This window comes from Topomyia yanbarensis, chromosome 2 (genome assembly GCF_030247195.1).
Source record: "Topomyia yanbarensis strain Yona2022 chromosome 2, ASM3024719v1, whole genome shotgun sequence".
In the NCBI taxonomy this organism is placed as follows: Eukaryota; Metazoa; Arthropoda; class Insecta; order Diptera; family Culicidae; genus Topomyia; species Topomyia yanbarensis.
The window spans coordinates 206545360-206564125 of NC_080671.1; the positions used below are offsets into that span (position 1 = coordinate 206545360).

The window sequence follows — 18766 nt, forward strand, 5'->3', positions numbered from 1 at the left end:
CGTGATCGCCACTTATTCAAGTTATCGGTATCGGTGACCTATATTTATTCCGGTACATTTACATTTGCACAAGCCGTACAGCCCGTTACAGCGACGCATCACCACTGCTCTTGCCAGAACGGTAGCCAAACCGAGCACACTTTCCGTACAGCAGTATTGCGAATCTTTTCTAATATCCACATCGTAACATATCAGCCATGTGCCGCCAAGCCGTGCGACGAATCATGCGCCTATTCACTTTGCATTAGTGCAAGCGAAAAAACGATTTGATGTTTCGTTCGCACTCATGTGTGAAACATATAGCAACAAATCGACGAAATGCTAGTTTATCTCGGGATAGACAATAAAATTCATTTTTGTTTTGCTGCTGTACTCCGACTGGTCGATGTAAGTGTGGCGTAGTAAAGTTTGTTCTCTCGCTTTGTACACTTTTCTCTGCATAGTCAAAGGGAGAGGCTAGCACACGAAAGCGTTGAATGTTGAACGTTAGATTTTAGAAAAAAAGAAAAAAGGTGACTTGTACTCTAAAACAGGAAATCCTTTTCAACGTGCCCTGGTCGGTCCTACTTAAGTAATTATTTACTGAGCCATTACCACACCAGTATATTTTTGTACGAGACTAGCTATATTTAGGAACACTGGTAAAACAATTGAATCTAGACCGCTCAAACAAACCGTGGCAACGCATCCATATTGAAGTATATCAAATTGTGTGTACACAACTAACCTCATTAACAGCAATCTCTGCAACCAATGTGCATTTGCTATACATCTACCCTCTAGCCATTGCACCTATCAGCGTCTGCAGTGCTTCTACTTATGACCGCGCAACAGGTTCCCCACTAAGCAAAACAGACCCAAAAACCAAATGCATAATGCATTATTATTTGACTATATCTTAAGTGTCGGTGCTGTACTCCTTCCCTGAACTAGGGCCCAATCAAGGTCAGACGACACCAGCCTAACGTGCCCACCGTACTGCTTCGGTTGGATTAGATAACTCCTTGCAAGCAGAAATATGACTATCAACTCCCATCCACCTTTTAACCAAAGAGAGAGAGAGAGATATGGCCATACCAATTAAACAACACTGTCCCATCTGCAGCTCACTGGTGGCAGCGACATATGACCACTAATTTGTAATCTTTTTTACACAGAATAAAATAATGAATCTAGTAAATTTAAGTACGTTCCACACGACATATCAACATCATGTCACCGTTCCGTCAGAATAAGTTGAATGCATATCTCGTGTGCGCACTTACACGCTCCGTGTCTTTGATGTTATGTGTGAACGTCTGTATGAGAGCTGCATTTAACTAAGTTTGACGTACCGCTGACGAGCTGTACCGGTGACGTATCGTGTAAATGGTAGTTTAGCTTCCAATATATGTATGCATTGCAAGATTGATAGAACTCTCATCATTACGTCGATGCCATGAATGTTCAATTGCCTAGAATTATACTTACATATAGTTTTCTACAATAGTGGCTCCTGGCATTCCGTGATTTATTATTCTTGAAGTCCACGGATAGCGCAAATCAAATTTTTCTAATCTGATCGTTTCTTTTTATGGATACGCAAAACATCCAGTCTCTTAACAATCCAATGCTTCCATCACCGATAGGCATGTGTAACTTTTTTCAAATACATGGCTAACAACTAGGGGCAGATCACTCTAAGAATGTATAACAAATTTACATCAAATTAGAAAAAATGCATTTAATTTCCATTTTTGCATCAGCTTGGCACTCCCTCGCAGAAAAGTTTGTTTAACAAACGTCCTATCCACTTTGTTCGACGTTTTGTTAAATGTAGGGCTAGTTTTTCTGTACACTCTTAGAAAAAAGTAAGCTTTTATGATTAAAATTTAATCATTTTCCGGTTTGCCTTATTTAGGCTGTGAACCATTTGGTGAAATTTTTAACTTTTAGTTAAAATCTGACACTTCGAAAGTTATTTGCAAAATAACCCTACTCTGGAGCATGGTTAAAATTGACAGAGCGATAGTTAAATTTGACAGCTCGATGGTTAAAATTTTTCCCATGATGCAGAATAAAAAGGTGGAAACATTTTCTGTACCTAATTGAGGTTGTCAATATTTTTCAATATAAAATTAAGGGATGAAAATGGAAACGATAACGTGTTGTGTTAAGATTTGTTTGAGTTATTTCAGGATGTGTATGTTTACTTTTCGTGGCTATGACTGTCATACTTAATGTAATAAGAAAAAAACCTAATTTTAAAATATCGATAAATGTTCACACCTCTACCAATTTGTGGTCATCGCAGCTGTCAATTCTAAATAACTATCCATATGTCAACTTTTGAAATGGTTCGCTCTCTCGGTTAAATTTTTCCATTCAAGAGAAAATAACTTTCGAACTGTCAAATTTTAACTAAAAGTTAAAGAAAATCGCCAAATGGTTCACAGCCTTAGTTTGGCAATGATTAAATCCAGTTTAGCCATGGTTCAAACTATTCTCGATTTAGTTTGCCAATGATTACTTTTTTCTGAGGCGACCGAGGAACCAGCTGAAAATGAAACCAAAACAATAAGAATTTCAAAACATAAAAGAAGAGAAGAACACAATTAAATTTTTCCAATTATTTATTAACTTTGTGCTACAGTTGGACACAATTCGGTGTTGTTTCTGATTACGGAAAGCAGTTACCAAGGCTGCTACAGGAGACTAAAACCCGGTTGGAACATTACTCGTGGCACTTGATCGACTTAGCAGACTGATTAATTATTACTCCGGTTTGATGCCTATTACAACTACGATTTGATTAGGCTGACTGTTTAGCTATCTGCATCGCCTGAGTAGGTGCTGGAAAACCAACAGAGATAAATGTTCATGAGCACCGACTGTGACAGGCACAATTGCTGCCTGGACACGCTCCGGGCCGTAAGGATGAGTGAACATGTCCAATGGTGGGATTCTCTGCCTGTTTATCATGCTACCGACGGGACCTGAGCGAAGGGTGAAAAAATTAGAACTAATTATTGGCTCAAAGCGAAAAAATAAATAATGAAAATACAAAGTAGCAGGTAGACAATGTAACAACACACTTTGAAAGGACTATAATGAGCATTGAACTCACCTGCATTGCCGAACAAATATCCAGGGAAGGTGATGCAGGTTACTTGGTGGCATACATTTAACCGATGACTTCGCAGCTGCTGTTTGGAAAGAACTATTGGATTGTCGGCGGCAATTATGTAATAGCCAGTGATCCTTGATACTGAACCACAGGCCTGCTGACCTTCCGAATTGTTCCAGCTGGAAGCCAGCCTTCGAGAAACGAATTGTCTTTTCCATGTTCCAAGTTCCCGTGCGTATTAAAAACATTTTCCTGATGAGCGGATTTCTCCTAACCTCCGGATACTACTGTCTGGCAGCACTTTAATTTGTACAGCCAACGATTACCTTCATACTCTTTGGATAGTGCGAGCAAATACTATGTATTTGGTACGAAATTGGTGATAAACTCCTGAAATTTTAACATTCACAATCAGATACAAATTTCGACTAAAAGCTGACAGTACAGACCACCTAACTGATTCACGAATTGTGCAGCCATTTCTGCTTTAGTATATTAAAGTTCAAATTAACTTCCTTGTCCGACGAAGTATCGTACAGAATCCAAGCGTCTCCGGTACCGCTTTTCTATTCGTACTCGTACTCCTTCAGCAGACATACGCTGTCACAGATGAAATTGTCGGTATACGGGTGTGCCCGTGGATTATCTAAGGAATCTTCGAGACCAGGCAGAGATACTTTGCATCGCACAAATAAATCTCAGCTATCAAAATTCAATCGACGAAAAAGCAGTTATTCTCTTTCTCAGCACGAACAGGGAGCCAGCAGCCATTAGTACCTACAGGATGATATTTTCCAAAGGTTATTGTCTTTCCTTTGGGTTTGCTGTCATCGATTATGGACAGTTCTATATTTGTTATCAGTTCATCGCTGTATTGATGAGCAACCAAGCGTGTCAAAATCAGAACCGATGAAGCAGGACCTGGATGGACTAAAAAGGGTCCAGCGTATTCCGATCCAAGGCAGCATAAGCATGTTGGCAAACATAATCGTGTTGCCTTGTACTTGCCCTTCCGAAAACATGAGTGCTCCCAGTGATCCGGCGGAGGAACCGATGATCTGAACCAATCCGGTATGTTTTTGCTAAACGTTGCATGCAGGCAATAAATCAGTATGTATCCAATATCTTGCTGGTGAACTAAGTGGTTTCTTTCCATTCCTCCTCACGTTTGATGCTCTCGGCGGTGCTGTGTGGACGAAAACTTCTCTCGAACTCGTAAACATTAGAGCATGTTGATCCGTTGATCTGGGGGTGGGATGAAAAATTAAACACTTGTTGATGGAATCAACATAAAAAACAAGATTAATCATGGTCTGCAGACAAAAAGAATATTCGTCAGTGAAATTATATTTAGCCAAACATTTGAAAAGAGCCTAATTGCAAAATGTTAAAAAATTAAATTTTCATGTTTTCCATTAAAAATACCTAACCAAACACGTGCATAACGCAATAATTATTTATATTATGATGAATTCTGATAACGATTTTATCACGAATTAAAAAAGGGCCTGATTGATTTTTATGGCTGAACTGATTATAAAAGGGCCTAACTAGCAACACACTCTTTATAAAAGAATTATTGTATTAAAACCTAGGGGCATATTACTCTAAGAATGTAGAACAAATTTGCATCAAATTAAAAAAAATGCATTTAATTTCCATTTTTGCAACAACTTTGCACTCCCTCACAGAAAAGTTTGTTCAACAAACGTCCTACGCTGATCCACTTTGTTCGACGTTTTGCCGAATGTAGGGCAAGTTTTTTGTAGGGGTTCGATGTCTTGCAAGCAACACAAAATACATTATGAATTTCTATTTTGATGAAAAGAAATGCATTTAATTTCGCTGATTTTTAAAAATGCATCACAAGTGATCTGCCCCAGATTATAACTGATTGTAAAAGGCTTAGGAAAGTAGTTCAACACCTACTCGATGAATTAATCGAACTAGAACTACTTTAAGCCCAACTTTTCCATAATTTGCATACATGGCCAATGGTTTTACGATGTTCAATGGGGCCAATCTGACTATCTAATTAGATTTCACTTAATGCTTCTAACTTTCGGTGTAATATCAGACCTGAAAAGCATTTTCTTGTATTAGGTATACAAGTAGAAGCAATTTGCGCAATCAAACGCAATAAAATAGTTTCAATTTTCTAAGGCTGTTCACAACGCTTATTATTTTGTTCTATATGGGCTGTTGTATTTTACATCACCGACTAAAACAGATCGATCGCAATGCTGAGATGCAGTTCCATTTTTCGAGCACTTTTTAGATCAGATTTAAAACAACTCGCCTAATAGACTAATAGTCGTTACAATTGAAACCTGGAAAATCTAACTAGCGACAATCGTTTTTTCTCTTGTTTAGTACCAATTCATGGTGTCGGAAGTTGTGCGCTGTATAGCGCAGCGTTGTACGAATATAGCGCACTACTTCCGACGTGATTCCATTGTTTAGAACCAGAGAAAATACGATTTTCGCTGGTTGGATTTTCCAGTTTTCGATTGTAACCAGAATATTGTTTTAAATTTTGCACAATTTGAAACACGAGTAGAACACTGTTTCAAATATTTTTCATTAGTATGTGACAATTGACAGCAGAAAACGCAATATGTGTCACATAAGTGATAAAGAATAACAAAACCGAATAAACTATATTTAGAACAGGTGGCCAGATCATCGCATTGGGAAAACCGTGTTCTAGATGTATTTTGACAGATCCAAATTACCCGACGTTTTGAAACAAATTTACATCACAGCATTGCGATAGGATAAATAAGATTAAAATGAATTATTTGACTACAAATTCTTTTTTCAATTTTCTCAATGTTTACGTTTTGCAGATAGGCCCTTTTCAAAAGTTTGGTTGGATTTCAGTCGCTGAGGGCAAAGTAGTTGAATATGTGCCAGTCGAATCAATTATCTATTAATTAAATATTAATTAATAATCTATCTATTACCTTATCACACATTGCAATTAGTCCAAGCCCGATTGTTGGTTGCAAGTACAACCGGGACCGTACACTCAAATCTGGGATCACCAGCACTGACGCAAGTGCATGTGCTTCCAACAACTCCCGATTCGCTTCTTTCCTCATGCCTTAGAGATTTTTTTTTGACGAACAGAACTCGCAGGTTGTGATTTCTTCAAGTCCGTGTTAGGAAATTGAATGTGCAGAGCCAAAAAATAATTGGAGAGTCAAAGCTTCGCAAACCTTAGCAACACACTTCCAAGTTGGTACGATAATTTGTTTCTGTTAACTAATCAACAGCAGTGTTATTTCGTGCACATACTAGAATCGATTCGCCATTTGAATTTACCAGCTGATAGACGTTTAACAGTTTTACCTGCTACGGGCAGTTTTTGAATCAGCTATTGTATTTAACGACCAACATCTGGGAACGAATCAAATCAGGCAAGCTCGGAGCACTGAAGCACATTGGCAAATTGCTGATACGGAGTGTAACATCATTGGAATCATTTTGATTGCCGTATCCCAATATCCACGAGTAGATCTACAATTAGAGTCGCTATTATCATCAGTGCACATTCTCTCAAAGCAGGAAAATACCTTCTTAGATAAAATCCACCGCATAGCGTAAGGCGCACTCGACCTGTGACTGATGTTTGTATTTCAATTGAAAATAAATATCTTGTCTTGTCCGTAAATATTGGGAACTTTCATTGCACACCAATGATTTTTGCAGTTCGCTTGTAAATCTCAACATCAACCTTCATGTCAACATCGAATAGACAATTGTTTTCTTGTTCCCATATTCCATCGAATCTCAACGTTCTCCTGTGTCTGGTTTTTTTTGGAATGCATATCACAATCTGCTTCGAGCTTCTCCGAAAATATGTTGGAATCGAAAATATGTTGAGACTGATGGTCAAAATAAGGTCATTGAACTGGCGACGATTCCTTCTCAATGAGTTTGTTTTTCCAATATTGGAATATTGCATCCACGGTACAAGCTTGCTGATATGCGCCGCCAAAACTTGACGTGCTCGTAGATCCTCTCGATCGATGGAAACCTTCACCGTCCAGAATAAGGAGCATCTGTCGACACTGTTCTTGTTACCAGCTTAATATCTCCTTGATGTAGTTCTGTGCTGCACATGGTTATCTGTTAGCTAGGAGTAAGATAATTAGAGTCCATGACTATAATAGTCTGTATAAGGCGTTTGATTACCTGCAAAGCTGACAGCAACACAACCGAATTTACCTTGGTAGGGATGAAACCGATGAAACTAAAGATAAACACATTCCACATACCACACTAGTAGCACATTAAGCGGCTCATCGCCAAGGGACCTATCGCCGTGCAAGGTATCTCCGCCCGGACCGAGGTGATTCTGCAGCCGTTTTGCACATCACTAGTATGCTTGGCCCTTGAATATCACAGAAGTGACATGAGTGCGAAAGAAGTTTCTGATTTTTCACTATTACATCGCCTTCGTGCTACAGCATACTGATGCCAACAATCTCCGATGAATTCGAGTCTAGTCGACGTTCGAATTTGTTAGTGAGCTGCAAATTAGAATTGAAACATTGTAAATATAGTCAAATATTTGAAAAGCGCCAAACTGCAAAATGTAAACAAATCGAATTTTTATATTTTTTTCCGTTTAAATCTATCTAACCGAACACGTAAATAACACAATAATTGATTATTAAAATTTTTGATAACAATTTTATCACAAATCATAAAAGAGCTTTATTGATTTTAATATTTATAAAAAGTTATGTTGCAATATTATTGAAAATTGCTAAAACTTATCAATTTAGACTGTCTTTGGCTACATTTTCCACGCAATTGGACTATTGTAAATATTGTAGGAGAATTGTATTGAGTATTGGAAGATAAAATTTGAGCAGCTTCTAGCACTGCGAGGGAAGCACCTATCTTTATGAAAAAAGGCTTTTCGTGTTTCTGGACCCCACCGTTTTCGAGGAAAAATAGTTTTAAAACCCTACATGCACGAGAAAAAAGTTGGGCATGAAAGAGTTAAAGCCAAATTTACACCTTTCCGATCCGATTCAGTACCGTGCACAGACACCAATATTCTTTCATATATTTTATACGTGACGTTCACTGAAAAAAATCCAAACGTTAATTCTATTTGCTTCAAACCGCTTAAAATTCATATGAAGAAGAAATTCTATTGTTATCATGCGCACATATACCTTCTATGTGTCAACTGTATAAACTGTGTATGCACACACATAAGTTATATGTGCATATTGTTATAGAATGGGGTTTTATGTGCCTAATAGTTATGAAATGTGAATGTAAGATTAATATTTCTTGTAAATACACACATGAGGGTTATGTGCCAGCAAATAGTGTCTATATGCCACCGTTAATTGCAAAAATCTATGTGTAAAATCAATAGGCATAACGTTTACTTTTTTTTGAGTGTTCACACTTGTCCATCCGGTTCCTGTGCCGGACAAGTGTAAATGCTCGCAATGAGGAGGAAAGAATATTGATGTCCGTGCACGGTACTGAACCGTCACTGAAACGGATCGGATAGGTGTAAATAGTGCTTAAATGATACTTAAAAATGTTGAATATTATAGTCCCTGGTGACGATATTTGGACGATAATGTCCGGGACATTTTGACGCACAAAGCTGCGTCAGAATAAATGAAAATAAATGTGCGTCTTAAAGTCCGAAAACATGCTAGAGCCACAACGTTCGGTGATCGTACTGCGTCATAATGTCCAGCATCCTAGGATGCACATCATACAGGGATGTTATGACCCACAGGCACTGCGTCATAAAGTCCGGGATTTAAAGACGCACCCACAGTTTCGTACACTATGACGCATACGAACTGCCCCAGTCATAAAATCTCAAAGGGAAGCGCGTAATACCTAGAACATTATGACTCGCCAGCCTGCGTCGTAAGATCCGGACACAAGAAATTACACACTACACTATGAAGCGAATGTTTTTCTAAGAACAGCGACAAAATTTATCGCTAACAGTTAGAATTTTAATGACAACAAACTGATGGGTACACGTGAGAATGTGGAACAGTACGACTGAAAAAATAAGCATAGTCAAACTAAACCCAGAATAGGGTAAAAAAGGTATTTTGGCCCACTTTAGGACATAGTTTTTAAAATTTTGCGAATAAGACATAAAGGCTGCAACGGTTGATAAACATACTCATACACAACATCGGCTTACATCTGACCATCAATACAGATCCCTTAAAAACGTATAATTTACTAAGAAATCAAAAAAAGTTGTATTTTTCATAAAATACTTTTTTTTCTATTTCCGCCACCCAAATTTCATTTTGGCCCGTGGCGGAAATATATTTTGGCCATGGGAACAATTTTGCAAACATATTGTCGCCCACTTCGTGTATACTCGCAGTAATTTAATATTGGTGTAGTAAACTACCGTCACAGAAATAAAGAATAGAGAATTATCAAATTCTATTTTTATTCCAGCTTTCTCTTTTGATTCATCCATGTTATTCCTATTAATGTGACTGAATCTCTGAATAATGACTCGCCATCTCAATCGTTTACCATGTATCTGTCAAGTCATTCCAATCGCATAACATACCATGGGGCCATTGGCACGTCTCGTTCTCGATTGGAATGACACTGTTAGGTAAATGGTAAACAAACAATTGAAATGACAAGTCGTCATACTAAGGATTCAACGTCTTTATTTCTATGGACCATTGCAAGATAACGTCAACTGAATAAAAATACTCGTGTCTAATATGTACATATGGTTATTTTTCTCGTAGAAGGCTATTTGCACAAATTTAGTTAATTTCTAAATCTTACGTCAGTTTCAACTACTGGTCTACTATAGAAAATGTCAGGGTGAACATCCATCTCGAGCTATTGATTTGAGTAAGATCGAATGGATTATTCAAAAGTACTGCCTTTTGACTGTATTGACAGCTTATACCGCCATTTTGGAATATACTGGTACGGCAGCGAAAGTGTTTCAACGGAATTTCATTCAATTGCTTACGGAAGTATTTTATACATATTTTCTCGAATATGGATGTCTATTATATGCAACAACAGTATTTATTCAAATGAGCTGAATGATGCCGCGAGCAGCAACAAACACGAGATCAACAACGATCGGGCCCAGTACCACTAAACAAGCAGCCATTACCAAGAGTGAAGTAACAATGATAACACCAAATGCCTCCAAACTAACAACCAACACCATCAATAAGCTTCAGTCTATTCTCAACCACCAAAGGCATCAGTCACAATACCAGTGTGCTCTCTGCTGCTACCCAAGCCAGCGCAAGCAGATGCTTTTTTCTTGTGTGCTTTGTCTGAAGAACAAAGGGAACCGTTACTATTATTCTATCAAGATGACTGAGTCTCGACAACAAAATGTGATTCTTCGGGCCAACACGGTGGCCATTGACTTCCGGTCTTTCCGCATAAGACCGAGTATTGGTGATGTGGAACATTTGCTGAAGGAGAAAATGCAGCTTCGGTTTTCAGATGTCAGTTTCATTGAGTTGGAGCACGTCAGACACGCTGTGCTGATAACGTTCAACAAATTCGCCCAGGCAAAAAATCATTTCGCAAAACAACTTGAAACACATTCTGGATTGTGACACCGCAAAAATCAAGATCCCTGTGTATATGGATAACGGAAACGTGGAAGCTAAATTACATGATTTGGCAGCACATACTTGCAAAGTGGCCATTAAAAGATTCATGTCGTATATCGGAGAAGTGGAATCAATCACGGAGGATACGTGGAGGAACTACTTTCCAGGTATTTCAAATGGTGTTTTTGTGGTGAGAATGCGGGTAGACCAACCCATTCCCTCTTACCTTACCCTGCAGTACACAACAGAAGGGGTGATACCATTATACAGCAAACTCTATGTACATATCAAGGACAAACTAACACGTGCCAATTCTGTGAACAAACGGCACATTACGGACAACCCTGCCCAGAAACCGCTAAGAAAAGCTCATCTACAGAAAGAAATACCAACACTCAGTCTCCAATATCATTCCATGAGCCACAAATGGTTGCCAAATTTGTGGCTGCTGTTCAAGCAATAATGACAACTGCGAAAGCTGCTTCAAGTACCACAAACTCAACAGTTAATTCCAGCAACGAGGAAGCTACTAGCAATGACAGAGGGTTCACGGTCGTGACCCGAAAGGGAAAGAAGTTAGGAACAACACCTGATCGCGAACATCAAGGCAGTAACCCCGATGATGACCCGGACAAGTACGAAGACGACAAAGATACAAATGACCCCCTTGATATAGTTGACGTGGATGCAAGGATTTCCCCGACACGAAAACGGATCTCCGCGCGCAATGGCAAGTCGCGCGTACGGCATCGATCTTAGCATTAATTGTTTGTTATTTGTATTGTTTACATCATGTAAATATATAAAAGACCCACGGCTCCGTGAAGCTAACGCCTTGACCCGTGCCAAATAAACGAATTTAAAAAAAACACCATAAAAAAAGAATCAAATGCCGATGGAAACGGATTTACAAAAGCGAGTTATAAGTTCAACAAGCAAATAAAAACATGCGACTGTTAGCATCATGAATGCAGTACCGAAGACGACATGGACGTGAGCAAAAACGCGTGACAAGACGGAACGAATGATCTCCATAGTCCGGGCGACAACACAGAATGTTTCACAGCCAAGGAAGAGAATCTCAACACGCAGCGTCGAGCTGTGGCAACAAGACCCGATAGGCAAGCATTTAAAAAAAATTTAATTTTTACATAGTATAAAAATCGAAAAAGTCCCACGGCTCATTTATGCTAACACATGGAGCCGTGTCAAATAAACAAGAAGGAAAAATATGCGAAACAACAAGCTTTGCCGCCTACATTCTTCATTGAGTAGCAATAACGTCAAACGGATGAAAAGGTAAATTGCAGAAAACATGGCAGAAATGTGTTTTATCCCTAAATCGTACAATATATTGTGGTCATAGCTTATTGTATGATCTGCGATGTAATTTTTCGTATAATTTACGCAATTTTACTTTCGTCAATTAGTTATGATTACAGTAACATGATTTGTTCAACAAAAAATGACGTATTTTAATGACAATATGTTTTGAAAGTAGTTCGCAACATTGCTACTTCCTCCAGTTTTTCCATCATTCCTGTATAGAGGTTGATGAGTTTCCACAATTTTGCGATTTTGACTGGTAATATGTATCTGCTACAATAATCTCCTTTTCACTCCGGTTTGCCACCAGAAGAAGAAAAAAGAGAAGAAGATAGTACAGGAACGATTTTCTCCCTGTTTGCTCCGGAGTACTTCCACCCGGTCAAACCATTCGGAATTTGATTCGGAATCCTGAATGGAGTCATTATGGATTCCAAATCAAATGCAACAACCGATTCTGAGTCGGAATCGGTTGTTGCATTTGATTTGGAATCCATAATGACTCCATTCAGAAATCCGAACCGGTTCCGGAATGAGTTTAACTGGGCAGTTTCTCCTGGTACTGGAACAAACCTACTATCATTTGCACTTAGGACCATTTGACATGTTTGGCTAGAACTGTCAGAAATCTTGATTAGTGTCAAATATTCGCGTTTATTTCTTTGTGCAAACTTTTATTTAATACTGTAATTCAACTCGAAGTAACTATGGAAGCTTTCTTATTTGAAAATCGATCATTGTTTTAATACGAGTGTCAAATAGGGGCGATTGTGTAGTGGAAAACTACGAAAAGTATCAGTATCATTACTTCGATGGCAAAGCGCATAATTTCAGTATCCACAAATGAAACGAATCCATCAGGAGTCAATGAACAGCTCCCAGAGGTAACTGGTTACCTGCTATCCGACATAATCGGAAATAATTAGGCTCACCCTTTTCAGACAATTAATGATGTATTTCGATGCTTCATATGCATGGAAAAATTGCAAGAGGCACATCTGTGTCCACATTGTTCTAAACTTTGCTGTTATCTGTGTATTTCCCGTTGGCTAACTGAGCAACGCCGCCAATGCCCCCACTGTCGTGCTACTTTGCATGTTTCGGAATTGGTGAATTGTCGTTGGTTTGAAGAAGTTGCAGTTCATATAGAAAATCTTCAACAGGTAAACATCTGTTGAGAATCTATAATATATTTCTTTCAAAAACAGTTTCGTTGCACTCAGATATGTCAGAACATAAAATCCTCGAACTTAAGCCATCGCGATCAAGATCAATGTTTAACACACAAGGAAAAATTAAGTGTGTTTTGCTGGACCTGCATGAAATGCATTTGTCATCAATGTGCACTATGGGGCGGGACTCATTCTGGACATACTTTCAAACAATTAGGTATATATGTAATAATATGAAAAAAAGAAGAAATTTTTTAACATCAATATTATAGAGCTGGTATATGAAACTCATTTGACCCAGGTCAAGGAGGAACAACAGCAGCTAAAAAGCCGCCTGCTGGAATTGATTACTTTAGTGCAAGATGTAGAGCAAAACGTGGAAACCGTTCGCAATGCTAAGGATGAACGAGTCAGCGAAATTAGAACCGCCGTAAATTTGATTGTGGGGAGATTGGATTCTCAACTAAAAGGCAAATTGCTTACACTTATGCGTCAAAAAAATTCCTTAACTCAAGAGACTGAGCAGCTGGAACACTTATTACAGGAAATCGAGCATCAGCTGAACACGTGCTCTAAGTAAAACTTCTATCTTATATTATACAATAATTATATTTATATATCATATGCAGATCACGTCTCATCATGAAATCAGCCGAATTGCTCAAAATGATCAACCAAGTACGAAACAAACCTATGGCTAGTTATATAACTGCTCCAGTACCAGCAGATTTTTTAAGGTTTTGCTAGCGCACAGCGTAATAAATTTTTTTTTGCTTTAAGCAGCTTATATTTTTCAGCGAGATCGTACCTGCTTACGACACCGGAGTGTTTTTGATGCAGAACTTCTCTAAACTGCAAAAGAAGGCCGAACCAGTTTATTCCAGTCCGCTCTATGTCAATGGACTATGTTGGAGGCTGAAAGTGTACCCAGGAGGAAACGGTGCCGTGCGAAAGGAATATCTTAGTGTATTTCTGGAACTTACCGTTGGTTATCCTGAGACTAGCAAGTAAGTTTCGCCTAAGCTGTTGAAGGTTTTTGAGTTTTAAAGGCTTTTCTGATTAACCTGTAGTAGTTACTTGGCATGTATTTTAGCAAATCTCAATATTAATTATTCTTCAAAAAGGCTAATGAGATTTTTGTAAACAATCTTATTTCGCTGATTATTACGCTGCCGAATTGAACATCATGAAAAATACACATGAATCAACATGTTTACCCTTGGTAGAATCAATTTCAAATGTTTTCTGTGTTGACATTATAACAAATTAAGAGAAACCAGCAAAACAAAAGTTTGTTTACAAATCTTCGCCCTATTCAAAAGTTGATATGGAGTTATTCATTTTGCTGTAATGCAACATAAGCTTTTGTTTGACATAGTTTCAAATAAGGGAGCGTACTCTATTTTGTGAAATTAATTTGATAACGTTGCTGTGGGTGAATGAAGAACAGTGTGTCTAGTTATGTAAGGTACGCAAACCAGGCTCGATGGTACTATCCAAGTCAGTCTTGGATATCACAAACATTTGGAGCAACATTAGATGTTGCTTCAAACTGTGCTAAACCCCTATTCAGCAGTTTCCACGCTGCCGCCCGCGTTGCGGCTTGGTATGGCCAAACTGGTGTTAAAGGTGGTCAACTAAGGTTATCTGATACAGAGGCGACGCATGGATCCGCCACCAACCTTAGGGTCAGATCACTCTAGAAATGTATAACAAATTTGCATCAAATTAGAAAAAATGCATTTAATTTCCATTTTTGCATCAACTTTGCACTCCCTCGCAGAAAAGTTTGTTTAACAAACGTCCTACGCTGATTCACTTTGTTTGACGTTTTTTGAATGTTGGGCGAATTTTTTGTAGGGTTTTGACGTCTTACACGCAACGCAAAATATATTGCACGCAACGCAAAATACATTATGAATTTCTATTTTGATGGAAAGAAATGCGTTTAATTTAGCTGATTTTTAGAAATGCATCACAAGTGATCTGCCCCTAGCATCAACCTGTTCAATATACTCAAAATATTTGAATATTCTGGTACAATACACTGATGAAGGCTGCAAGTCGTAGCCGAAATATGTATCTGTAACAGTAAAGTGCATTTTTGCATTTTGTTCATCATAGTGGAATAAAAACGGAAGACAACGGTAAAAGTGCTTAATTATTTAAATTGATCATTATATGAATAGCTTACGAGCGACTTTTGGTTTTGAACCAAAAAGAAACTTGGGAGGATTTAAAAAATCGAGTGGGGAATAAAAAGCAACCCAATGGATAGGATATCAATGAATTAAATGGGTACTAAAATAGTAACAAATACTTTCCAATTTTCACTCCGCAGGTAGTGAAGGGGTGAATAAATTCATGACCGTTGTAACCGTTGGTTCCAGCTACTGTTTGTGCCTTCACCACAAAACGTACAGTTTACCCTAGAGTAACTCAATAATCCCCTTGATCCTACCCGGTAGCATAACCTGTCGGCAGTTGGTGAGTTCCCGTCTCTCAAGAGAGCTCAAGAGAAAGAGGGAAATAATCGCATGTGTATCCACATGGCTGTGTTGTCAACAGTACGCGTGTATGGAAAGGGTATCCGCCATGTAGTTCTAGAGCCTCTACACCATCCACGGTCGGACACGATCACCGAAAGGGCTGAAACACAAATTGGGAAGCTGTCAAAAATGTCAAAATAATATCTTTTTTTCGGCAACCTTCGGGCCGGACATTTCCGCCCACGATCAAAATTAGCCTTTTTAATGCTTGACATTAAGACAAACTTTCTTTCTGTCCGTGACTCTCAACTCGGTTAGTAGTGCGCGCGGTAACTAAGTTTCTAGGTGACAAAAATGCTTGACAGATTGGGAAAGTAAGGTAGTTAATTTTGTGTTCTTTGTTATAGTTTATTCCTACGTTTCGAGTAGCAATTACGAAGTGTAAAACTAAAATTAATAGTACGGTGAATGATGTTAAAATTAATAGTACGGTCAGTTAAACAATTAAAACTTTTGTATAAATAAAATCTAATTTGTAAAATCTATAGCTAAAGATTGGTAGACGAGCCGAAATTCGATTGCGTATACTGTGCATACATTGTAATTACGGAGAAAAAGGTAAATTTGGAATACGACAATTATATGGAAAACTAGGTTAAGCATTCGTGACGTCACCTATGCTAATGCATGGCACATGTCTACGCAAGGACCTTTTTCTCTTCCCTTTCTTTTTACGGAAGCTTTCCGAGTCTTCCTCAGGAGTCAGTGCCTCAGGAGAGGTAGAAACTAGGCTGACAATCACGGTGGCCTAGTCAATCCACCTATCGCGGGCAGAAATACGCCATTTTGGATTGGCGGGAGCAAGAACAGACGCCGGAGTAGCCGTCTTCCAAAATCAAGCTGCTCCTACTGTAAGCTCCGTCAGGGAAAGTAACCAGCAGCAACCAGCGCTAGTCGAACCAGTTAAGAGCGCACATTGCCGCTAGGGATCCACCTAAGTTGGCCCAATACACCTTCCGGCCGAAACCGTTATCGCCCGGAGTCCCATTGACCCGACGGGATATGTGTTTAACGACCCGGGGCAATATACGATCCAGCCATAGCGTGCCGATGCAGCATAAAGGTATCTCTGTGACGTTACGAACCCTCCGTGGCCATTAGAAAATAAGTGCTTGAAACTATTAGACGATAGGCAGGCTAGGGAAAAAATTAGGCAATAGAATGTGAAATTTATTATCTTGCTTTCTCTTTTAATTATATACGTTCCCCGAGCCAAAAAATTAAAGGGTTGTGTACAGGACACGACCACGGTGACATTAAAAATGTAGCTTTTTTCAAGAGCGTGCAAATGAATTTTATCTATCACACATATCGACTCACTCTTGTTCACTCGCCTGTTTTCATATGTTACAGTTTGCTATATACCCTCCCCATCAAAACATAATTTATTGAAGGTCTTTTAACGGTAATCTATTAATTAATCAAGTATCTCATTAGGTGATTGGCATTATTTGGCTGATCCATCTAGTAAAAATAGGCTGATCTGTCCAGAAGATATATTCAAAAGAAAAGTTCCATATTGAGAGCTGTGATGAGGAAGCCCACGCCCGCCAACGGAAATATACAGATTCTCCATGAAATATGCAATTTCATTTTCCATTTAAATTTTCAATAATGTACTAATGAACTTAAGTAAACAATCTTAAGTTTAAGTATTTCTTGATCAATTAGTGGTGGAAAAAATGAAATTATTTGATAAATTACATTGTTATGCAACGCTCGCACTACCAGTTAAAACGGGTTTTTATGCTATCTTGGTGATATTTTTCTTGTTGCTATTTATTAAAACGTGTTACAACTCTGTAGTGTAAACATTGTATTATTAAACCAAGTCTGCAGCGTAGGTTATATAGGTGTTTTATGTGGTAATAGGACTGACATAATTATATCTTCAGTACAGCGGTTTGTTTCATAATTTAAAACAGATTTATTTTAAAATTTAAATTAGTTTACCCAACCGTTCTATTTGTTGTATACTTTAAAACGCAATTAGAACTGTGTTTTAAATACATAGGGTAGGACAGATATTCTGACTGGATAAACTGGGAAAGCAATTTTAAGTCCAGTAACGCTTAAGACATGGCTTGAATTTGAATCGAAAAAGAACACCCGCTTCAACTGCTGCTGGGACGGCAAGTCTGTTTTAAAATTTTCCGTTGTGTGCAGTACGAAACAAAAGTGTTTGAAATTAGAAAACAAAAAGTTCTGCTGGGAATGTGATTGTTTCCGATGCAATTACACTCAGATTTTTCACGCAGGGGATACAGGCCGTGTAAATGAAAACCGCATTAATTTAAAAGAAAAACGCGTTAATGAAAACCGCGTAAATTTCAAAATCCGCGTAAAGAAACCTGAGTGTACTCTCCTATATAAAATACTACGCTGCTGAACAGTGCAATAACTACAGAAGCACGTTGTCAGATGCCTTACTGATAAAAAATATATAACCGAAATATGAAACACGAAAACCAATAGGCTCCTTACCCTACGCAGCTACAAAGCACCGTAAACATGGATTAACAAGTTACAACGCACACGCATGCATAAAAATAAATATATTTTGACATTAAAAATGTCTTACTCCACTATCTGGGGCTAGGTGTCATTCTAAAATCTAAACTATCTCCCATGTAACGAAACTATGTAAGGTTTGCACGCTTATAACTCCGATATTACTAGATGGATTTTAATCAGTCATACACCAACCGATTCAGAAACACCTAACTTAAATATTGGTAATAATTCAATATCTCCCCAATAAAAGTAGACTTTTGGAAATTGGTAAAATTAAAAAGTTCACGAAAAACGAGAAAATTACCATTCGTGAGGCAGATTTCTCAGACACAGCCGTCATGAGAGGGCAGTTTAGTTGCTCAATGAAACACGAAAAGTCATAAATAGAAGCAACGCATGTCCGTTTAAATCAGTTGTTGCTCTTATCCCATACGAGCAACATCGTCTCCGGGCGATGCAATAAGCGCTATCGAT

The 18766-nt window shown here is 38.3% G+C and overlaps 1 protein-coding gene and 1 long non-coding RNA gene across 12 annotated transcripts in view; one reads left to right on the top strand and one right to left on the bottom strand.

Moving 5' to 3' along the window:
• Positions 1-2594: 2594 nt before the first annotated feature.
• Positions 2595-9185, bottom strand: LOC131682786 (uncharacterized). Of its 4 annotated transcripts, XR_009304151.1 has the most exons (8): positions 8996-9185; positions 7564-7644; positions 7307-7505; positions 6685-7247; positions 6073-6628; positions 3556-4351; positions 3107-3496; positions 2595-2975 (listed from the first exon to the last, which is right to left on the bottom strand). It is a non-coding gene; the product is annotated as an uncharacterized LOC131682786 (long non-coding RNA). The 4 variants fall into 4 exon arrangements; XR_009304150.1 differs by having other exon boundaries at positions 7307-7644; positions 8996-9125; XR_009304152.1 differs by lacking the exon at positions 8996-9185 and having other exon boundaries at positions 7564-7682.
• Positions 9186-12657: 3472 nt separating this feature from the next.
• Positions 12658-18766, top strand: part of LOC131682785 (E3 ubiquitin-protein ligase TRIM37-like) — a 256669-nt gene continuing 250560 nt past the window's right edge. For 3 of the 8 annotated variants that reach the window (XM_058964525.1, XM_058964527.1, XM_058964526.1), the window contains exons 1-6: positions 12660-12941; positions 12999-13220; positions 13266-13446; positions 13502-13805; positions 13859-13966; positions 14027-14236. In XM_058964525.1, the coding sequence (XP_058820508.1) occupies positions 12870-12941; positions 12999-13220; positions 13266-13446; positions 13502-13805; positions 13859-13966; positions 14027-14236 (1097 nt within the window). In that variant the 5' untranslated portion in view covers positions 12660-12869. Of the gene's footprint in view, positions 12942-12998; positions 13221-13265; positions 13447-13501; positions 13806-13858; positions 13967-14026; positions 14237-18766 lie in introns of all 8 variants that reach the window. The other 5 variants (XM_058964522.1, XM_058964524.1, XM_058964520.1 and 2 more) reach the window with 4 other exon arrangements.